This window comes from Canis lupus, chromosome 10 (genome assembly GCF_048164855.1).
Source record: "Canis lupus baileyi chromosome 10, mCanLup2.hap1, whole genome shotgun sequence".
NCBI classification, from domain to species: Eukaryota; Metazoa; Chordata; class Mammalia; order Carnivora; family Canidae; genus Canis; species Canis lupus.
In genome coordinates, this window is record NC_132847.1 from 17,693,999 (window position 1) to 17,717,633 (window position 23,635).

The following is a 23,635-nucleotide window of genomic DNA, read 5'->3' on the forward strand; positions in this document are numbered from 1 at the left end:
ATAATAGTCCTTGGGGTTTGTGGAAAGGTTGAGAGAACACTGTGGAGAGGAAATGTAATATGGCACCACCAAGCAAGAGGAAAGAGAAGATGGTTTCCAGATCCTCATAGAAATTCTTCTAAAGGGGTTAAAGGAGTGTTCTCAATGCTAATGGCTTGCCATGGAATTGCTTAGGCCTTTGGGGTCCATGCACAGAACTGGTGCTCTCTAAGAGTTTGCTGGATGGAGAGAGCTATGGCTCTGTCATCATCCCTCCCAAGGTGTGAAGGCAGGACTCTGGACATGCCTGTGTTCCATATAACCTGCAAGCGAAGAATGAATGTGGGCCAAAGGAGGTAAAGTCAGAAATGATGGACAGGATTTGGGGGGATGTAGCATTGGTCTCTAGTTGGGGTAGCTTTCCTGTATTGGGGATTATGGAAAAACTATTTTCCAACTCTTTTTATATTTCCCCCAGAGCAGCAGTTCCAGATGCTTGAAAGGCAGGCAGCTGATCCATCGATCCCAGGTTTAATGAGGAATGTGATTCTTTCACACTAAATCATGGTTTGGCCCAATTATTCCAGGCACTCTAGGGAGGGACATGCTCAAAATGGGGCAGAGAGAAAGGAGCTGCCACCCCCTTACATGCTAAGTCACTTCCTTTTCCATCTGTTTGTAACAAGATGCAACATAAAAATCGAAATGGCATTAAAACAAACCTGTGACCCTCACTGGTTTGGGAATTGGTGTCATATTTTATTATCTCTACTTAAAGCTTATCCATTTTTTTTCCAATTCCAGAGCATTACTCAAAAACAAAAATTAAAAAAATGTATAAATTCCAAATTTCCATATTTATACTATGTATGACCGATTTTTATGGCTCTATCTTTATCAGCCTTTCTGCCCTCTCTCGTAGGAAAATCTGTTACCTCTTTTACTAATTCCTAGGAGAGCTTTTTGTTGTTGTTGTTCTGCCTGTGGTCACAAAAACAATAAGGGCTTAAAATTTGTTGAGAAATGATGCCCTTTTTGGATAAAGGGGCCAAAAGGGGAGGAAATAAGTCTGTTTGACAAAGACTTTTAACTCCACTAACCTGAAAAGTATAAGCTACTTCATGATTGCTTTTATTTTCAAGATGGAAAATGTTTACTTCTAGAAAGATATCCTACCACCTTGGTTTGGTGATGGAAGTAGACATAACTATTATTAACAGGATTTTCATACAAGTGCAACTTTGATGAAAAAGAAATGAGAATATGAACCAAGCTTTATGTAGTGGATACTTTAGTGAGGGAAATTCAAATGGGTTTTTGCCATTTATAATACAAACTAGTAGTATGTTTTATTATAGGTTCAAAAGGTAAATATGGGTCAGGACTAGCTATTATAGATTTTGTTTTCCCAAAGAAAAGGAAGTCTCTGCCAAGATAGGATAAAATATACACACTGCTTCCCTGTTATTTGGCAGCAGACATTTTTCCAGACTTCTGATCTATACTCAGTTCACCTACTTTTAGAGCTAACCTTTTTTACTAAGTTAAAATCATGTGCCCCAAAGCTTAACAGTTGGATTTGTTTTCAAATCCATATAAGAGAGAGAAAGCAGGCATCTGGATGGCTCAGTAGGTTAAGAGTCTGCCTTTGGCTCAGGTCAGGATCCCGGGTTCCTGGCCCCATGTCAGGGCTCCCTACTCAGCGGGGAGCCTGCTTCTCTGGCCCCCTTTGCCCCTCCTCCTGGTCATGTGAGCCCCCCCCCCCCCCCCCCGGCTCTCAAAAAATAAATCCAACCTTTAAAAAAAGAAAGAGAAAGAAAGCAATGTTATTTTACCTTGTTTATCTTTTCCTTTTTGGTACTGAATCACAAGAAAATCTGGACAGACAGGCTGAAAAGTTGTTAGCAGCCCTTAGCAGAGCCATGGTGTGGCCAAATTATTGTACCTCAGCATTTCTTTCTCTAAAGTTGACATCTTTACCGAATAAACTAAGTGACTTGGCTTATTAAAGCTTCTTACAAGTTAAAAATAGAGTACCTTTTTAAAATACTCTGGTCTAAAAATAGGTATACTCCTGTGTAATTTTAAAGCACACATCTGATTTTATGCTAAATGATAGGTAGTTACTACAGGACTTTGCAAATGGTTTGTTGAGCAATTGATTTGAAGATTTTGCCTATTAACAAACACACCGCAAGATATCCTAAGTGTCAGGTGAGACCAAGTTTACAAGAGGTCCCTTTCCTTTTCTCTATCACATTAAATATATGCTAGAGTCAGGGTTAACCAGAGAAGTGTCAAAGGGATCTCAAGATTTATCATCTATATTTAAATAGAATCCCATTCAAACTTGCTATTATTACTAATCATACCCTATTATTAAAAATATGCAAAGCCTTGTGGAAAATGTTTGCTTTTCAGAGCTTTTGCTACTTCCTTTACGTATCCTAGAATTCATTATTATGCACTTGCTGCTTGCATTATACTGATCTGAAAAAATGCAGTGCTGACCTACATTTCTGACCATGGGTCTGGCGTGACTTGAGAGCCACATGGGAAGTGTCTGCTGGTTCCCAACCACAAAGTGTATTGTACTTATGGCAGCCGCTTGGCTAGACAAGACCCCATCTCTCTCTCCCTTGGCAGGAAGTGCACCTTCTGTTGCAGGACACTCTGGAAGTCACCTTGCCAGGTCAAAAAGAAACTTGGCTGGCCCGACGACTTGTCATGCATTCTATGGAGTGATGATAATTTTCTCTTCTCTCTCATGATTCCTTCCAGCCACTCAGCTGCCCACCTGATCTGACTTATCCAGAGCCTGTCCTTCCTCTGGGACCAGACTCTAATGTCATTTTTTAAAAGATAAAGTGAATTTTTGAGACTTGACATTATTTTCTTTGCCATTTGTCAGCCTTTCTTCTAAACAGAGGACAGTACCCCACTTAACAGAAATTTTGTGTTATGAAAGAAACTTCACGTGGCAAGAGTTCTCCAGGTGGAATCAAGGAAACCTGATTGCAATAGCTCTGACTTCCCCAGATCTAGAGAGAACTTTGTTTATTAAATACATAACTTTCTAAATGAGGAACAATTATTGCCATTCAGCGTTGAAAAGAGCAGACACATGGCTGAGATTAATGTCACCATGAAAGCCAAGAGAATTAACATTGTTTGAAATTTGCTATGAAGTTTTTCTTTTTGAAACAGGATAAGCATATATTTTAATTTCCTCATTTGGGCAATTACTCTTCTCCCTTTTCTGGTATCTCCTGGTATCTTTCTGGTATGTATACTGTTTATTTGTACATGGCATTAACTAATCTATCTTCTGCTCTCACTTCCTGCTTGGTAGCTGCCAGGACGAGTGTCCCGTTGGCACATACGGAGTTCGCTGTGCTGAGACCTGCCAGTGTGTCAATGGAGGGAAGTGTTATCACGTGAGTGGCTCATGCCTCTGTGAAGCAGGCTTTGCTGGTGAGCACTGTGAGGCACGCCTGTGTCCCGAAGGGCTCTACGGCATCAAATGTGACAAGCGGTGTCCCTGCCACTTGGACAACACTCATAGGTGAGGGTCAGCCACCCCTGGAAGGTTGTGTCCTGTTAAAGTTTGAACTGCAGTGTCTACTATTTGAAAGGAGGGATTGGCAGAGAGATGCCCACTCTGAGACCCTTCCTGCCCCTGGGTCATTCTGAGAAGAAACCACCAAGTACATGGAAAACTTCTTTCCTTACTGGGTGACAGTCCAAGTTAGAAGCATTAAAATTGGTAAATGGTCTTGGGTGGCTATTAAATTCTCTTCTCTATTCATGGTCGTGGCCAAAAATTAAATTTACTGGGGTTAGTAGAACATTTCCCTAAGAGAGGGATTCTGTGACATTCCCTAAGAAGCAAAGATGTAATGAGAGGCATGAGTTAAGTCCAGTTTAGTACGTAAAAATAACACAAAAATGATTCTTGCTGCAGCATCTTTTACTTGACAGCACATCTGTGGAGAAAGGAAGTGCACTGGTGGAGGATTTGTAAAAGTGTTTCACATGTGGCTGTCTCATGTGAAATATGTTTTCAGAATTGATTACTCTGACATAAAACTCACAGGGGTCTTTTAGCTCAAAAATCTCTTGAAGAATTTAAGAACAGGAAACTATGGTTCCCACCCACCCTACTATACCTTGTCTGCCCCTGAAAATACCTCTCCACCCCCTTTCTTCCTCTCCCTCCCCCAAGGACCAGATACATATCACTTAGAATTCTGGGCCTTCATTTGCAGACTGCTGGAAAAGTTGGGTCTAACAGAAATGTAGTACATTATATAGCAGTTCACATGTTACAGGAATTAATTGCATTCAGCACAGCTGTTACTTCATTTATGCTTCTGAAAGATAACTTGTGGCCACTTGAGATCTCAAATGCACAAAAGTTAAATGTAAGCAGAAGCCTGTGGTTGGTCTCTTCTTTAAGCCATTGTTAGGAACAAAAAAAAGGGCTTTGTTCCATAAAAGGGTGTGTATGTGTGTGTGTGTGTATGTGTGTGTCCACCCATGCGTGCATGCTTAGAATATATTTTACTGGGACATATCAAAGAAGTGCATTCTTAATGTATGTCAAGCAACTTTGCATGTTGCTTTAATCAACTTTGGTTTGCTTTATTGGCAAATATTGCCACTCTTTACATGACAAGGTTAAGTAAACATTTGAGGAGTGAAAATGAATCATCTCAGCAGGATTTTGTTTGTTTTTCAACTCTCCTATGTTTAAGGAGCTGGTAGGAGTAGGGACATGTCATTAGTTTGGCTACCTTTCCTGTAGTGTAAAGCTTTTCCCAGCAAAAGGTAAGCCTCATGTAGTGACAGCTAAGAACTTTTTAATATCAGAGTGCTTTTCATTGTATGCAGCCTGATGTCAAATAGATTAATAAGCCTACTCAAAGGAGCTGTGTTATGAGAAGAACTGGAGAAGAAGAGAGAATGTTGATTTTGTTGGAATGGGGTACCATGTTAGTAGTGGCAAGGTCCAAGGGGACTATTAGTTGACTGGCATCAGTATCTTGATAATTTTGATATAGGCCACATGAATCTCAGCAGGTATGCTTTACCAAAGAAGTACGGGAAATTCTTTGACACTCACATAGATCAAAGGAACACTAAAATCTGTCTAATAATGTATAACAAATAATCAGATTAAAAACAATTAACATATGAAGTGCTTCCCTGAAAACCAGTTTTAAAAATTAGCTTTTGCAAAAAAGAAAAAAATTGAAAATTAAAAAAATTTAAAAATAAAAATTTTTTGAAAATTTCTTTTAAAATGAGTTGAGTGTTGATGATAAGACTCTGTCTTGTTGAATTCACAGTTGGAGTCATACATCCGATTCTTACACCTTAAACTTCAGTGTAAAGTTCTTGGAAACACAAGATTCCTTTGAACCAAAAGGCATAGGATCTTTGTATTAATCGGAAATCTAGCTTGTTCATTTTTCTATTTAATCAAGCAAGTAGAGCTTGCAATTACATAATTTATGATGTGTATTTATCCTAAAACCTTTGATTTTGATTACTAAGATAACATATGCAGTACAGACTATTAGTTTCTATTGTCTTTAGGTAAATGTTGAGTATTTGAATGTACATATTGACATATATTGCAGCCACATATCTGGGTAGAGGTTTGTATCAGTTAGCTTTTGCTGCATTAAAAAAAATCATGGTACAAAACAATGATTATTGCAGTTGGTTTTTTGTTTGACTATTTGAGCTGGGCTCAGCTCAGTGGTTCTTCTGCTTTCATTCCTGGATTCAGCTGGCAGATCAACTAGATGTAGATTGGTCCTAGAATTCCTCCCTCACTGGTCCAGCATCTGGCCAGTTAATGGGTGCCTGCCCCATGTGTATTTAGCAAGCTAGCACATTAGCCTGGGCTTCTTTGCATAATGACTGGCTTCCAAAAGCACCAAAAGATGGAGCAAGCGCCAACATGCAAACACATTTGAAACTTTGGGTTACGTCATGTTTGCTAATGTCCCTGTGGACAAAACAGGTCACACAACCAACTACAGTTTCAATACATTCTACCTCCTGATAGGAGAAGTTGCCAAGAATTTGTAGCCATTTTTACTTTTACAATCTATCATAGGACTGAAATGAATTTAAGTATATTTATAAGTGATATTCATGTTTTTGATTATAGCACTATTATAGAGCCTGAAGCATTCACTGTGACCTGTACTTTTCAGCCAAAAACTAACTTATGGTGGAAATGGTTTTGTTTTTTTTTGGTTTTTTAATTTATTTTTTATTGGTGTTCAATTTACTAACATACAGAATAACCCCCAGTGCCCATCACCCATTCACTCCCACCCCCTGCCCTCCTCCCCTTCCACCACCCCTAGTTCGTTTCCCAGAGTTAGCAGTCTTTACGTTCTGTCTCCCTTTCTGATATTTCCCACACATTTCTTCTCCCTTCCTTTATATTCCCTTTCACTATTATTTATATTCCCCAAATGAATGAGAACATATAATGTTTGTCCTTCTCCGACTGACTTACTTCACTCAGCTGGAAATGGTTTTGAACAGCAAAACAAAATTTAAGATTTATTAAGATTCCTTATGGGATATGTATATTAACTCTTGTTAATAAGGACATTTAATAGCTGTGGGCAATAAGGATATGCCTGTTTGCAAATGCCACAAAATTGTCATTACATATGAGCATTAATAGCACCAAAGTAGGGATCCCTGGGTGGCGCAGCGGTTTGGCGCCTGCCTTTGGCCCAGGGCGCGATCCTGGAGACCCGGGATCGAATCCCACGTCGGGCTCCCGGTGCATGGAGCCTGCTTCTCCCTCTGCCTGTGTCTCTGCCTCTCTCTCTCTCTCTCTGTGACTATCATAAATAAATAAAATTAAAAAAAAATTTTTTTAAAAAAATAGCACCAAAGTAAATGAATAAAAGGAAGTTTGATTATGATCTATTTTAGCCAATATTGCATTGGAGTCTTGCAACAATTTAACTCTTAAAATGAAAATTTTACTAAAATGTTTATATCTAGTTATATATGTGTATGAAATGATAGGTATTCCTATCTGCATATAATCCTATTTTCATATACACAAAGCAGTCTGTTCTTTAGAAAGAAAATGAGTAGGAGTATGTTACCTTTCAACCTCCAATCTGCTGCACTCACATCAACACGTAAATCTCATTGCCAATTAAGCTGCCTGCATGAAAACCCATCAAATGCCTCCAAAGTGCTCTGGCTTCCTATATCTAATTACAAATTGCAGAATACTAATTTTGGTGTCAATCAATCTGAGAACCAGTGTGCTGTACTAATACTCACTGGGGGGCATTGAATATCAATTTCTGTGTCTGCCTACAACTTAGTCAATTACCTATCCCTGGATTGTCTATTTTGTTTAACATTTGTGTCTACACCATGAATATGATTTTCTACTTTTTAATGTAAAGTAATATTTTTTACTAATTTTTTTTTACTATTTTTTATAGTATGTCAAAGTAAGATAAGCTACATTGATCCACACTTAAAATATTCCTTTCCCCTTTCTCAAATGTTGGACCTTTCTGAAGGAAATTTAAATTTGTCCCTGCTTTTGTACAATACAGGTTTTATTGGTTCTGCTAACCCATTGAGCGGTGCTAATTCTTAAATTTTAGCCATTCTTTTTCATATGTAGCCCCCCTAGCAGGCTGCGAACAAACTTCCTTTTTCTCTGGTGTAAAAACAAACAAATAAATCTGTATTCAGGTTTGATTCTGCTACTACCCATGTTGGGCTTTGGATAAATTACTCTTTCAGGGTCACTGTTGCCTGATTTATAAAGTGAGATGATACCCAACGCTTAGAATGACTTGTGAGGATTGAATGAAATAATGCATGTGGATTCCTGAGCATGACGCTAACACATATTCAGTGCTCAGTAAATGCTAGCTGCTAGACTGTGCATTGACTTACAGTATCATCAGAAACGTCACGTGAGTGAGTATTCCCTGCAATTAATGGTGGTTCCCTTTTAGCCACAACTTTGACATTTTATTTTTTTATTTTTGTTTTTATTTGCAAATTCTTGTTAAATTTTTAATGTAGGCCATTCATAACTGTAACTGTTCAAAATAACATAGCATCAATGATCTCCTCTACAGATTATAGTTTTTCAAATATACAAAGTAATAATCTCAAAAGCTTTGAAAATGTCTATATACAGTTTCTAAATCTATGATCATTCTCAGTGAATTCATCTAGTTTCTCAAATAATAATTATATTTTATTTATTTATTTTTAATTTCATTATTATTTATATTTTATTTATTTATTTATTTAGTATATTTTTTTATTGGAGTTCTATTTGCCAACATATAGCATAACACCCAGTGCTCATCCCATCAACTTTGACATTTTAAAAACTAATTCTAGGGTGAATGTTGCCTTTCTGTGCAGATATACAGATTATTATTCAGCATGGCTGGATGGCTCGGAGATATTGGGAAAGGAATATTTAAGAATCAGATCCCTCTGTACATCAACTGCCATTTTCACTAACTCAATAAGTATTTCCTCTGTGCCCACTTTGGGCCAGAGATGGGTAACAAAACATGCTTGATTCTTGTCTTCATGGAGCTGGAGGTCTAGAGGGGAAGGAAGACATGAGTAAAATGAAAAGGCCAGGCAAAGAATGGGGAAACAGTATTTCAGGCATATGGAATAGCCCATGCCATGCCCTTATATTGGCAATGCTGAATGTTTTCACCAACTAAAAGAAACCCATTGTAGTGGAGCATAGTAATAAAGAGAGAATAATACCTAAAGAAGAGGTTGGGAAGTAGGCAGTGGCCAGGTAATAATGACCTGTGGGCTGTATTTAGGATGACGTTATATCTAGGGTCACAGGGACTGTTTGGATTAGGGCCTGTTGTTCTAATGTAATCATGAGTAATTCCCTCTTCACTCTTGAAAATATCCTGGCTTAGACAATAAATTACACAGTCTCTGTAACCGTATTAGACAGCACAGGTTTTATTCTAAGTGTAGTGGGGAGTTTCTGAAGAGTTTTAACAAGAATGATAGGATAGCATCTACTCTTTAGGTGACAAGGCACCAGTGAATGCAGAGTTGCAAGGCAGAAGGCTGTCGTGGTTTTGGGGGGGATAGATGCCCTAGGCATCGGGAGCATGGTGAAGATGAGGATGGAGAGATGAAGGTGAAGGCAGGGTATTTTTGAGGTAGAATAGTAGGTCCTAGTGATGAAGGGATATGGGAAATGAAGGAGAAGTTACCAGGAATAACTCTGAGGTTTCTGGTTTAAACAGTCGAGTGGTTAGTGGTGCCATTGCTTCAGTGGGGTGATTGAGAGTAAACAGGACAGGAAGAACAAAGACTCGGTATTTGACATGCTATGTTTGAGATGAAGGTGCCCCGTGTTTGCTCAAGAGTAGGGAGCAGATGAGTAGATCTGAATAGATCTAAGGAGATCCGAGACTCAAACACTTGCCTTTCAAATCCAAACCTTCTATACCCAAGAAACCATGTTAAATGTAGAGTGGCACTTGGGTATTTCTTCATAGCATGTTCCCTGAGTAATGTTTGTGATGGATGCCTAGGCCTTTGCTTGTGGGCATTTAGTTGCAGCAAAGGAGCAAACTGTCCAACCAACAGAGGTGTGGCAGAGATCTGCCCTTGACAGACTCGTACATTAGGCTCAAGAGGTTGTGTGCTTTCACTGAGGTACCAGGGTAGAGGGAGAGCAGCTCTTCTATCTCAGCTTTCTCCTCTCCCAGCAAATCATTCTTTCTAAAAGTAGAAAATCTGTAGATGAGATAAATACCAAATGTCTGGATGAGACAGTGGATTTTGCTGTTGGCTGTAGTTAATGGGAGAGATTTATCTCTACCAGGGGAGGAAGATGGTCTTTAACAGCCTTCCGATTGTAAGCAGAGCTAGTTTGACCGTTGAGATTTTCCTATGGCGAGAAGCACATGTGTTTTGCGTGCCACAGAGTGCCCTATTGTGTCAGCCTCACTAACGCACGCCTCTCAACGCAGCTGATGTGTCCATTTGCTCCAGAGTGACAGCTGGCTGCCTGGCCTGTCAATGCAGCTGCTGCTTCAGGTAGAGACAGCTGCTCCACCACCAGGTATGGAGAAACGAGAATGCAAACAGGCAAACAAGCCTGCAGCCTTTGGAGTTCCTTGGACATAATCCTGGTTAACTGATCTGGTATCATTCATTGGACAGAGTAGTTTAAACCTTCTCATCTAGTTGACCTGTCACTGAATTAGTGCTTTCAGTTTATGAAGATCATAACAAGTTTCAGACAAAAGGAAGCGGTTGTAATAGTCTTCCTGTTCGAGCATGATGTTGATTTCACGCAACATTTCTGTAGTACCAATCAGGTTTCAGCCAATTAATTAAATCATAGCAAGCCTGGGAAGGCAGTTTAAATTATTGTGCATGGAATTACCCAGCCATTCATTGCTCATGGCCAAAGCAACATTTGCATGGGCCTTGGGTGTCATGTTCACCCGGGAGTGACTTTCTCCTTTCATCCATGTCTCTCAGCTGTCACCCCATGTCTGGAGAGTGTGCCTGCAAGCCGGGCTGGTCAGGACTCTACTGTAACGAAACATGTTCTCCTGGATTCTTTGGGGAAGCTTGCCAACAGATCTGCAGCTGCCACAACGGGGCTGATTGTGACAGTGTGACTGGAAAATGCATCTGTGCCCCAGGATTCAAAGTGAGTGGCTGTGGAGGAAGGAGCCGAGGGGTATCATGTGAAACATATTGATGCCACATACCGTATATGACCTTTTCTGAAGTATAGTGAATATGCTAAGATCTATCACTTCATTAACAAGCAAGAGAATGAAGAGAAAAGTACTAATAAGTAATATAAGTGAGCACCTGGGTGGCTCAGTGGTTGAGCATCTGCCTTTGGCTCAGGTAGTGATCCCCGGATCCTGGGATCCAGTCCCTCATTGGGCTCCCTGTGGGGAGCCCGCTTCTCCCTCTGCCTATGTCTCTGCCTCTCTCTCTGTGTCTCTCATGAATAAATAAATTAAATCTTAAAAAAAATAAATGAGTAGTCACCTTAGAATGATGACTGGAAAGCGGGTAGAAGTATAAAGGCAGTGTTCATATTAATTATTTAATTCATGTATGTCATGGACTATGATGTATTTTAATTATTGCTTACATAATTTTTTTCTTTATGTAATTATTTTACTACATTATATAGGCAACAAAGAAATTACTTTTCCACGAAATTACTCTGAATGGTTTTTATCTTAACTCCGTGCAATTTGAAGGCACATAACATTATCGGGTCAGCATTTATTATATATTTACATGTGATGGTTAACAGTATGTAAGTTTTTCAGTGACTTTGAAAATCCAGACCTTGCAAATAGGCCTGTGTGCCAACAAAGCAGGATTTTACCTAGTTTCTGGGATTTCTTAGCTGTAGATTAGGAATCCTTGTTTTAAAGAAAACTGGTTTGGTCTTGATTATTTTCTGTCATTTGAAAGAGGGCAATATTAACCAATGAAGATGTTGGTGGTTATTCTAGAGCATATAATGTGGAATGAGTAGGTGATAAAGCCTCAGAGTTGAGAGGATCTTTCTTTACCGGCTTTTCTAACCTATGCCACTATTCTTTGGTAGAGCCCTTGAATTAGCCTGTGTTAAGGCTCTTCTGTTTTTATTTTATTTTATTCTGTTTTTTATTTATTTTAAAGATTTTATTTATTTATTTATTTGAGAGAGAGAGAGAGCACAAGCAGGGAGGAGAAGCAGAAAGAGAAGCAGACTCTCTGCTTAGCAGGGAACCCAAGACTGGGCTCGATCCTAGGGACCCGGGATCATGACCTGAGCCAAAGGCAGACGCTTAACTGACTGAGCCACCCAGGCACACCATGTCTCTTCTGTTTTTAAAGGAGATATCCTCCAGTCATCCTTGGTGGCCCACTTCTTTGTTTTAGGTTTACTGTCAGATAACAAATTGAATCATGCTATAGGCGGAGTATGTGTTCCGTTGCTTTGCTTCACCCACTAATCATATTATATATCATACAAGGAAGTCTAGGAAGCATTGTGCAATTTAATGTATAGTTTATACTTACATTTATTTATTTATTGACTACAATTTATAGTTTATTGTTCTATATCTGCTTGTCTGAGCAAGGACAAAGGGTTTTTTGTATTTGCTAGGAAGGGAAGCTAATGAGGCAGCAGGCTTTGAGTTCCATTTAGTGCTGTATCCTAAACAGGCAAGCTAGCGTTGGCCTTGAATCTTTAAAATTTGTATACTGGATACATTTAGCAACTTTAAAAATATACAAGTGTGAAAATTAGAGAGGGGAAATAATTGGCATTGCCAAGATGTATTTTTGTTTATTTGTGTTGGTCTATTTCTTTTTTTGTTGTTGTTGGTCTTATTTCATTCATAAAATTGCATGCATTTTCCTATTTGTGTCTGTGTAGGGAATTGACTGCTCTATCCCATGCCCATTGGAAACCTATGGGATAAACTGCTCCTCTCTCTGTGGCTGTAAAAACGATGCTGTCTGTTCACCTGTAGATGGGTCTTGTACTTGCAAGGCAGGTAAGTGGGCGAACGAATCTTTCATCTGGCCTTCATCCTGGTACCTCCTAAAGTCATAAGAGAGAAACCCTGACTCGGGTTCTAGCTCCACCTGTGCCAACATTCAGCATCTAAACTCAGCCAGCCCCTTGTCTAGGGTGGGCTTTCGTGCTTTTGTGAGCCAAGAGAAGGGATTAGGGTAAGATCTCTAAGGTTGCAGCCAGCTCCAAAAAGTCTGGGAATCTCTATGCTTTGGGTAAAAGTGAATAAGTAGACATATATCCATGCTCCTAAGTCGACTGGTTTGGAGTCACAACAAGAAGTGCAGCCGAGCCCCAATTTTATGCAATTTTATGCCAAAATGTGTCTATTTATAGTTGCTGCAACAGGCAGAGTCCTGGAAACTCACTGTTTGTGGTTAACTGGGTTTGCCTTAAAGATGGGGTTGCTCTTTCAAACACAAACCATCCTTTACCCTCCCATATAAATATTTCGCTTTTCCACCCAGAGCAACCCTCAGCGTTCTGCATTGCACTTCGCTGCACATTAGGGGTGTTCCCACCCCCGTATCTCTTCCTGATAGCCCAGTGGAGCTTCCTGGTGCTGGCATCTTTGACTGATCATACAGCACAGATGGATTCTGGGTACCTCGGTTGTTGCTGATGGAGGCACTACACGGCAGCACCACTGCTCCCTGTGCTGGGGTGGGGGACCCAGCTGTGCACCTCCAAAATGTCTCTAAAGGGAAACGTGGCTTGGAGAGGCTTGGGAAAACTCCCCGCTGCTGTCGTTTCCTCCATGCTCTGGCATTCTTGTCGTGGCAGGCTGGCACGGGGTGGACTGCTCCATCAGCTGTCCCAGTGGCACGTGGGGCTTCAGCTGTAACCTGACCTGCCAGTGCCTCCACGGGGGAGCCTGCAACACCCAGGACGGGACCTGCACGTGTGCGCCTGGATGGCGCGGGGACAAATGTGAACTCCCCTGCCAGGTACGCGCGAACCAGCACCCCAGCTGAGGGCAGAGTGTCAGCCCGCTGGGGCAGATTTCCTGATTTCAGGGATGCGAGTGTGAACCAAACAAAATCACGATAAGAAATGAGGGCTTTGAAGTCGAATCAGACATAGATTGGAAAAGGAATAGATGTGGAAACTGGTTAGGTAGCTCTGCAAGAATCACTCCCTTCTTTCCCTTCATCTCTGCCTGGGTCCCCTCCCCCCCCATCCTTCCTGTTCTCTCTGTTCCTATACACCCGTCTCTTCGTGGCAGCCCCAGTCAACAATATTTATCAAACACCCAGCATCTGCGTGTCAACTCTCCAAATATTCTGTCTCCGTTATCACAGAATTCCTCCCGTCTCTGGGGTGGAAAGTGGCAGAGGATTGAAAGGGTGGTGACCAGTGTCTTCAGAAACCCTCATCTAGATGGTGAAAGGTTTAGAAACGGCCACCTGTTAACACAAGTATGTCTCAAGCCCCAAGAATCTCCAGAGATTTCCCTAGTTCAAGTCTGATTCCACTCTGCTGACCTATTTTGGAGGGAATCATCATTATAAATCCTGTACCGTGTCTACTGCAGGCAGACAGAAGCTGCAAATGGGACACGCGTTCTGCGGTAACATGGTGATTTCCCTTTCTTCCTCAGAAGCCCTTGGCCTTTTTCTTGCCCTCTTTTTCATGACTCTTTCCTCCTATCTCATTTCTTTCCTCCTGAGCCATTAAGCATTCTCTCAGTAATGTGAATTCTCTGCCTCCAGGAGAAATGGCGGGATGACACCGTGACCCCCTGAACCAGGCCCCTCATGGTGGGAGCCGATTCTCCCCTGGGCTTCCTCCTCATCAAGTATAACCCATTTCCCAACATTTCCCTAGGCTTTTCTGTGCTCTCCAAACCCCTAGGACAAAGTTAGCTGTGCTTCCTCTCATCCACCAGTGAACAAATTATCAGTGCTCTGAAATGGGCTTGAAGAGCATCTTTTACTCCCAGTCTGATTGTAGAAAAGCAAAACCTGTGTGTGTGTGTGTGTGTGTGTGTGTGTGTGTGTGTTAGATGCATTAGAAAATTCAGTGAACTCCGATGATGCTTTAAGTGTTTCATATTATGGTGAAGCTAAATGCTATAGAGCCCCAGCAAACATGAGTGGGGCCTATTTATTTTTATTTTATTAAGTTCTACTCAAATGATAATGCTGTCATACACCTACAACCTGTTTTATGCTGACTCTCACATTCCTCGCCCTTGGTAATTGTGCACTGCCCAAAAGTTTATAGGGTCCTCCGTTCCTCAGAATCTGGCATGAAAGCACAGGGCTCTGCAATGCAAAACACTGTGTTACACGCAACTGATGAATTATTGAACACTGCATCTGAAACTAATGACATACTCTATGTTAGCTAATTGAATTTAAGTTAATAAATAAATGCAGCACTTTCCATTCCCCTCCCATAAACTAAATGATCACGACCACAAAGAGTCTTGTCTCTGCTGGACCAAAACTGATATGCAGGCTAAAACAGTAAGGCCTGGGAATAGATCAGGGAGGAGTATGTACCACCAAGTACTCCAGCCTTCCTTAGGATCTCAGATCAGGATACTCATGTTGTTTAGACTTCTGCATAGGAAGGAGGATGTTGATTGGGACAAGCAACAGAAGATTTTCACTGCTCCTTATGGTTGTTTTCATCACATGAACAGTTTACAGAAATGAACTTCATTCGATTGGCATTTTCTTTTAATTTTAGAGCTTTATGTGAGTTAGGATCCTCCCTTTCCACTAACGAGTAGCATGTCTTATAAGGAACACTGAGCTACTTTATAAAAATCTTTTAGGAGCAAAAGAAAGTTTCTTTATGAGTGGTGGCTTATGATAAGATAAAAAAAGATTCTCTTGATTAATTAATGTGTCTACATATATTTGCATATACATATATCAACATAGTGGCATAGTTGGCTTCACCATTCGTAGGACCGACCATTATATTAGACATGAACTACAATTTGAGTGATGTTCAAACACTACCACTTGTGTTTGGGGGACCAAGAAGACATGGGAAGAGGTAATTGTAATGCATGTGGCTGAGAGGTGTTTGGGAGAAGAGGGTCCTGTATCCGAAGTGGCTTACCAAGGTCCCTGTCATCTCTAATTGTGCATTTCCATGACCTCATTGCTGTCTTCCATGCAGGATGGCACATATGGGCTGAACTGTGCGGAGCGCTGTGACTGTAGCCATGCGGATGGCTGCCACTCCACCACGGGCCACTGCCGCTGCCTCCCTGGATGGTCAGGTGAGCCAAGGACTGCTACATGAAACATGCCAAATTACACCTAGCACCATTCCTTGCTACTTTAGAGAAACACATGCAGGTCACCTTTCAGGGAAGAAAAAATGGTAAAGCCTCCAGTAAACTGCCACATTTTTACCCAAAAGGTATTACTGCTAAGCCTAATTAATCTGTAATCCAGTAATGACTTCTTGTTGAAACATTCAGGAACAGCTGATCTTGAGCCTTAATGTATAGTCAGACTGTCAGAATTCAGGCTGGGAGGAGTGGGGGGTGGGGTGCGAATTTCTGTGAAGCATTTACTTAGCAAGCCTTCTGTGATACTTTTGAACCCTGAGGAAAGAATGATTGAAATAAACCATAAGAACATAACTAAGTTCACATTGGTGAGGCAAAAATATTGAATATTAATATGGTTAATATGCGAGTATTAAAATATTCATTGCTATACATGAAAGTTTTAAAACTTTCTTTTTCTTACAATAACACTTAAGTCATAAAAATTCATAATACGATTGAGTACCAATTTTGTAACCACAAGGTGGAAGTTTCTCTTTATTTATATGGCTTCATGGTTCCAGCTAGGAAGTTTATCAAACTAACAGAGGTCTTGGAAAATGAGCCATATTTTTGCTTATGATAAAAAGACTCAGGAGAGGGAACTGAATGCCCAAGCAAATTGGGATCCTGCTTTTTCCTGTTTTTTTTTTTTTTTTTACATGAAATCAAGCTTATTCTAAAAAACAAAAACAAAGCCTTAAAGAATGAATGGAATTTTCAATGCTTATTTAGAAAAATTACAAATGGGAATACACCAGGAAAGTTATTGAATGTTGGGATGAATATAAATGCTCATATTTATGAGCAATTTCTTCTGCAAGTAAAATAAAATGTTGACTATTGATGTGCCAATTGAGCGTCAACTACTGTGAAACTTGGGTACAGGTATAGAGGTAGTTAAATGAACCAAAACTCTCTTTTAAAATTCTCACCCATAGTCATTTATGTATGTGTGTGTTTCATGTATATTTGTATATGTTGTATTTGTATCTAAATATATGTGTGTCTATATTCAGAGAAGAAAGAGAGATTTGTAGAACAGAACTATTTCCATATTGACGATGCTTTAGTGTCTTCCAAAATGGTTTTTTAGCTTGTCTTCTAAAACAGAAACTGGTAGTATCAAGCTAATTGTCCCCTTTGGTGATGGTTCATATTTTGAAAAGGTGCATCTTTCAGAGGAGAATCTTGTGCCTCCATGCCAGAGATGTGACATTTAGGAAATTATGAAGTCATGGTGGTCTTACCTCTTAGCAAAAATTTATAAAAAGAAAAACAGAAATAATAATAAGTAATGCTTCTTGAGTACTTACGGCAGGCTCACAGAAACTCTGCAAGGTAGAAAATATCATTTTGTCCTTTTTACAGTTGAAGAAACTAAGGCACAGAGAAGTTCAGTGGTTTGAACAAGGCCCCAGGGTCAGTAAACATGAAAGGTGGGATTTGCACCAAGGCTCTCCCATTGCATCTCCAACTCTCTTCATTACTGCACCCTCTGCCATACACAGATTTCTTCCAGAAAGTGCTGGGGGATAGGGCAGTTATGCTGAGATTAATTCTGAAAATGGGTGAGGACTTATGAGAATTATATGAGAGGACTGTGGTGATAAGTGCTGATAACCGGCAACCTCTTCATATATGTGCATGTGTGCGTGTATGTGTATGTTCATATGTGTGCATGGGTGTGTACATAGGAAGAGAGAGTATGTATGCATATCTTTATATGTGTTCATTTATATATAGACAGAGAGGCAGAGGTAGAGAGACAGAAAGATATACTGTAGAATTTACCTATTTAAATTGTATAATCAACTGGTTTTTAGTGTATTCAAAGAATTGTTCAACCATTATCATCATCATTTTTAGAAGATTTTTATCACCTCATAAAAAAAAACCCAGTAGTACTTATTGGAACTTATTCTCCATTTACCCCCAACTCATGTGAACCAGGCAACCTTCTTCCCCTTCTCCCTACCCTAGTCAACCACTAATCTACTTCCTGTCTGTTGATTTGCCTATTCTGACATTGTATGGATTCATGTACTATGTGGTCTTTGGTGAGTGGCTTCCTTCTCCTGGCTTGTTTTCAAGGTTCATTCCTATTGGAACTATATCAGTACTTCATTTCTTTTGACTGCTGACTAATATTCCATGGTATGGGTAGACCACATTTTATTTGCACATTCATCAGCTGATAGACATTTGGGTTGCTTCCATTTTGGGGCTATTCTGAGAAATACTGTTAAGAACATTCGTGTACACGTTTTTGTGTGGATGTATATGTTTGGTATATAAATTAGGGGTAAAATTCCTGGGTTATAGGATAACTCTAATCTTTTTTTTTTTTTTTTTTTTTTTATATAACTCTAATCTTTTAAAGAATTGCTACACTGATCTCCAAAGCAGCTGCACCATTTTACATTCCCACTGGTAGTATATGAGGTTTGTGTCTCCTCACCAAAAATTTGTATTATCTGTCTTTTTGATTCTAGCCTTCCAAGTGGTATGAAATGTTATTTCATTGAGTTTTTGATTTGCATTCCCCTAATAAATGATGATGCTAAGCATCTTTTGTGTTTAGTTTCAGCCGTCTGTATATCTTTTTTTTCATCTATCTGTATATCTGATGTCTATTCAGATACTTTGCTCATTTTTTAATTGGGTCACCTATGTTTTCATAATTGAGTTATAATATTCTTTATGTATTTTATCTGTATGTGCCTTATCAGATATGTGATTTGCAAATATTTTCTCTCATTCTGTTACTATGTCACTTTTTCATTTTCTTCATGATGTCTCTGCAGAAAAGTTTTTGTTTTGATGAAGTTAAGTTTGTCTAGTTTTTTTTTTTTCTTTGTGCTTTTGGTGTCAATCTAAGAAACCATTGGCTAGTCCAAGGTCACAAAGATTTCTACTTCTGTAATCCTCTAAGCATTTTATAGTTTTAGCTTTTACATTTAAGTCTTTGATCCATTTTGAGTTTTATTTTATGTATAAAATATATATATTTTTGGTGTGATGTAAGGGTCCAACTTCATTCTTTTGCATGCTGATTGCATTTGTTCCAGCATCATGTGTTGAGAAAATCATTCATCCATCTCTACCCATCACCTGTATTGTTTTAAAATCAACTGACCATAAATGTGAGAGCATTTATGTCTGGACTCTTAACTTCTGTTCCATTGATATGTTTTTATCACTATAACTTTGTAGAAAGTTTTGAAATGTGGGAAGTGTGAGTTCTACAACTTTGGTGGTTTTTTTTCAAGACTGTTTGGGCTATCCTGGGTCCCTTGAACTTTTATATGAATTTTAGGGTCAGCATGCCAATTCTTGTGAAGATACAAGGTAGATTTAATGAGGATTGAGTCTGTAGATCAATGTGGGAAGTATTGCTAACTTGACAATACATGTCTTCAGATCCTTGAACCAAAGATGTCATCAGTGACCTCTTCAGCGGTGTCTCTCAGTCCTTTGGAATTTGTTGAGAGCTGCTTTGGCTTCTGACAGGAGTAAACTGAGATGAACTGTCATGTGCTTGATTTCTAGTGTCTGAGAGCTACCTTGGGAAACAGACCAAGGCTGGGTAATGGACTTTATTTTCTGTCAATAGGAGTTACCCACAGACACAAGGACTCTCTTGCCCTCTAGTTTCTCCTTGACTTGCAAAAGCTAAGATAACTCTGACCTCACAGTGTGAAATTCCACCTCCTCATGTTTACGTGTGGCTCTTGGTTACTCAGTGTTATAACTACATTATGCTAGAGAGTAAACCAGATTTTGTGGCTTCCCTAGAGTTTTTGAACTCCTCAAATAAAATGACCAGTACTCAGTTATCCATGATCACAATGAAGTGAAGTAGCATTTTGAACCCCCTGGCAAATTCAGTACTTTTCTAGCAGAGAGACCATATCAATTGTTTGGAACCATGCTCTACCAAATCTACTTTTATCTTATGAATATAGAGGAAATGTGATGTGTTCCTGAACACAGCAGTCACTGCTCAAGTATCTACCTGCTTTGATGATTTAGAGCCAGACTGTGAAAGGCATACTCTCGTCTACATGAGAAAAGCAGGAGATATGATTTGGCCTGAAGCCAGCCAGAAAATGTGTTTGTTGCATTCCACAGTCTGGGTCATGGGGTAAGACAAATTATCCCATCTGGCCTTAGACCTATGGAGCTCCTGCGGGAATGCAGTGACTTTGTCACACAGCATAATCTTGTAATACTCTGTCCATCTGTGACTGGTCTGCTTCTCTAAAGGGGAAGAAGCTCTGCTGCTTCATGTTGCTCTGTTAACTTGTTGCCCTTACTGTCTCTTGGCTTCATGGCCCCATTGTCTCATTTCTGTGGGTCTTCTGTGTAGGCTGTTGATCTGTGAGGATCTAAGACTGCCAGAGACTTTTTTAAGGAGAAGTCATCCCCCACATTCACAGTACACACTTGGTATATGCAAACATGCAGAGAGGAAAAGAAGGTTACTAAAGTTCCAAAATGCACCCTACAGTTGGACCAAGAATGGGTTTATTTCCCCCAAAGGAAAGAAGAATAGATTCTGTGTTATTTATATAGATCACCCTTCATTGTCAACACTGGAGAGACTCAGAATTTTTCATCAACAAACTTGATTTTGAGTAAGTAGAAGAAGAGCCTTTCTCAAGATAAAGAAAGCCTTGCTATTCATTTGGATACCAGATGCAGGGCCAGATAAAGTAACAGGAGCCCAGGAAGTAAATGATTGTTTTCTCTCCTCCCTGTTGCTCAGAGCGCTCTATGTGAAATTTTACTGGACAGGGTAGTAGTGCATGGGTTAACAGTGAAGTTTTGGTGCAGTCTAACACAGGGACCTGGGCTCTTCCCCTGAGCAAATCAATAAGAAGGTATAAAGTCACTAATACTGCTAGGTCACAGAGGACACTGTAGGGAGATGCTCATCAGGTCTCTGGGTTTAGAGCCAGAGATAAAGGTTGGGAGAGCTTTATTCTTCCTTATAGAGAAAATAACACACCCACATTGAGGAAGTCAGATGCTAACCTGATATACTAAGGAAATCAGCTTGCTTTCTTACCCTGGGGCTCATCCACCACTCCTCATGACTTCTGACACTTTTCTGATGTTGTCTTTTTCTCTTAAAATAACTGAGATTCTATCATTGGCAGTTCCATTTTACCTGGTTTTAAAACAGGTTTTCAAAGGTACTGCCATACAGATTACCCAAAGCAGAAGTTGCAGCTGACATTCCAGATACTATTTCTAAAAGAAATGTACCATTAAAAAAAATGTGAATATTTTTAGCCAATTGACTACTTTATCAAAAAGAGGCAGGTTGCAGTTAAAAAACAATGAGGGAAAAATGAAACACCATCCAGAATATAGGCTGGGCTCCTTCTCCCACACCTCTACACACACACACACACACACACACACACACACACTGCTATAAAATGAGACTGGCTTTTCAAAATGATTGTTCTCAAGTCCTAGATGTTAATGAAATGTAATTAATTGTGTGTGTGTATGTGTATTTCCAGAGTAGTGAAGTAATATGCTTTATATTTTCCCCAAACTGTAGAAATATGCTGACTTTCTTTCTTCCTTTCTGCCCTGACTTCATTCAACCAGAACACCTCTTCACTGAGTGTTATAGCTAATCAAGATTTCCTTCCAGCTGTGTGGGAACATATGCCGTCTCCAGCCTGGTTCCCAGCCCTGGCTAGGATCACTGTCACCTGGGAACTTTTTTAACTTGTGTATTCCCTGTCCCCACCTCACACCTACTGAATGACAATCTGGAAGGTGAGTGAGGAAGGGGGTGGAGCCATTGCCAGCCCATAAAGCACCTTTTGTACAAATTTGGAGAAGGTTTGGAAATCCTTCAGGTTGCACTTCTTGGCAGGTGGAGGGCAAGCTGGATTTCTACCCTGCCTTAACGCTGTGGCCAGGGGCTCTTGTGCAGTGTACAGCCTGCACAACCTTACGTGATGGCCTCATTTGTCTTTTCAAAAGTTGCACCAGTGGCCCATACACTGACATAGTTACCAGTCTGTGGACTGACCTGTGCTATGGTTTTTTACTCTCGTTATTGAAGAGGTGGGGGTCCCAGGGAGCCTTTCTGTGACAGAAGTCTTGTATCTAGTGGCAGAAGGCTTAGGGGTACATTCATACCAGAAAAAAAAAGTTAAATGCTAAACTAAGAGAAAAGAGATTAGGACACCGACTCAAGCTCTAGGAGTTGTTTAATGTGTGGGGATGAGAGAGGAACTGCAACCATGTATGAGGGTATGCAGTGGCAGGAAGAATAGAGAGACAGGTGGGGTGCTTTATCTGAGCCCAGCCAGGAGGGGGGCGTTAGAAAGAGGAAAGCCTACAGGCAAGTTTATAAGAAGAGCCTGTCTTTTCCCAGCAAGGGCAACTAGGCCTGCAGTGGTCCAAGCTCCTCTCCTAAAGGATGGCTTCCCTCTGTGAATTCCCCTAAATGTTCCAAATTTGACCGAGTGAGTAAGTGAACTGCTACTTTAGGTACTGATCTGTCCCACAGTGATCTCTCATGTGGCTTAGTGATGCCTGAATTGTTACAGTAAGGGGGGACCTACCTTTCTTTATGCAGCTACAGAAGGTACAAATTCAAGTGCAAATGAGCTTTAATTAACATGCATGCACCCAATCAACCAGGGTATTGAAGGGTGGACAGCGTTCACGCAGAAGCCCATGGCTGGCTGTCTGTGTGATTTTGCGGGGAGGGAGTCCTATAAAAGCAGAACATCCGCAGAGTCCCTGAGGTGAGGGTGGAGGAAGGGGCGTGTCTTCCAAAAAGAAAGGCTACAGAAAAAGCCAGAGCTCCCAGAGTTGCCCCTCTGCCTAGCAGTCTGTTCTGTGTGCTTTTATCCAGGTCCAGAATGAGGCAGGTCATACTCTCTGGAGCTTTTGTCTTGCAGTTACAAATGCGAACATCGATGATTTATACGACTTATTGAGATTTTTTTTCACTTGGTCATCTCTAGAAAGCAGATCCTTTTCTAATTCATCTTTAAAATTCATAGTATCCAAATGGAAAGATTTAACAACCCCTTGTGGAGTGTCTCCAAGTTGTGTGCAGCCACAGTGCTGGGTGCTGGGAACACAAGGGTAAAGCGTTGCCAGCTCCTGGCCAGCAGAGGCTCACATGCTCTCAGGGTGGACACTGCGTGGGCACAGGTGGATACACCAGTGAATAATGTCTGTACGCCAACAGTAAGCAGCTGCTTTGGTAGCAAGAGGGCTAGAAAGGAAGGAAAAGTATTATGACTCTATACTGTGGTTCTTCTCTTCTATAATCATCAAGCCTAATTATTATGAACAAATCTTTCTTCGCTCTAATATATGTTTAATAGCTTGTTGCTCAGGAACCAGACATTGAATTGAAATCATGTCCTTCGTTCACTAGTGCCCCAAAGATTGCAGTACTGGCATGAGAAATATGAACAATTAGCAAGACGAGGAGCTTGGGTTCTATCTCTGAGAGGGAGAAGTAATGACACCCCAGATGATTTATTTTACCGCATTCATGCAATCACAAATGCCTAGTGAATGCTGGTTTCACATTGAGGCTGCTGGCATAATGCATCAGGCATGAAATGCACGAACATTTCTTTAGAGCTGCTTAGCTGAAGTTTATCACGATCATTCAGCCATTGCCTAGCAACTTGGGAAGGCTATCAAAGAGCTCTTTGTCCTCAATCCTGGCA

At 40.4% G+C, this 23,635-nt stretch overlaps 1 protein-coding gene across 9 annotated transcripts in view; it reads left to right on the forward strand.

The window, feature by feature from the left end:
• The window catches only part of MEGF10 (multiple EGF like domains 10), a 320,109-nt gene that overhangs the window by 262,078 nt on the left and 34,396 nt on the right, over window positions 1-23,635 (forward strand). For all 9 annotated transcript variants that reach the window (XM_072840841.1, XM_072840842.1, XM_072840833.1 and 6 more), the window contains 5 exons: window positions 3,332-3,544; window positions 10,549-10,723; window positions 12,470-12,590; window positions 13,394-13,557; window positions 15,749-15,851. In XM_072840841.1, coding sequence (XP_072696942.1) covers window positions 3,332-3,544; window positions 10,549-10,723; window positions 12,470-12,590; window positions 13,394-13,557; window positions 15,749-15,851 — 776 coding nt within the window. The remainder of the gene's footprint in view (window positions 1-3,331; window positions 3,545-10,548; window positions 10,724-12,469; window positions 12,591-13,393; window positions 13,558-15,748; window positions 15,852-23,635) is intronic.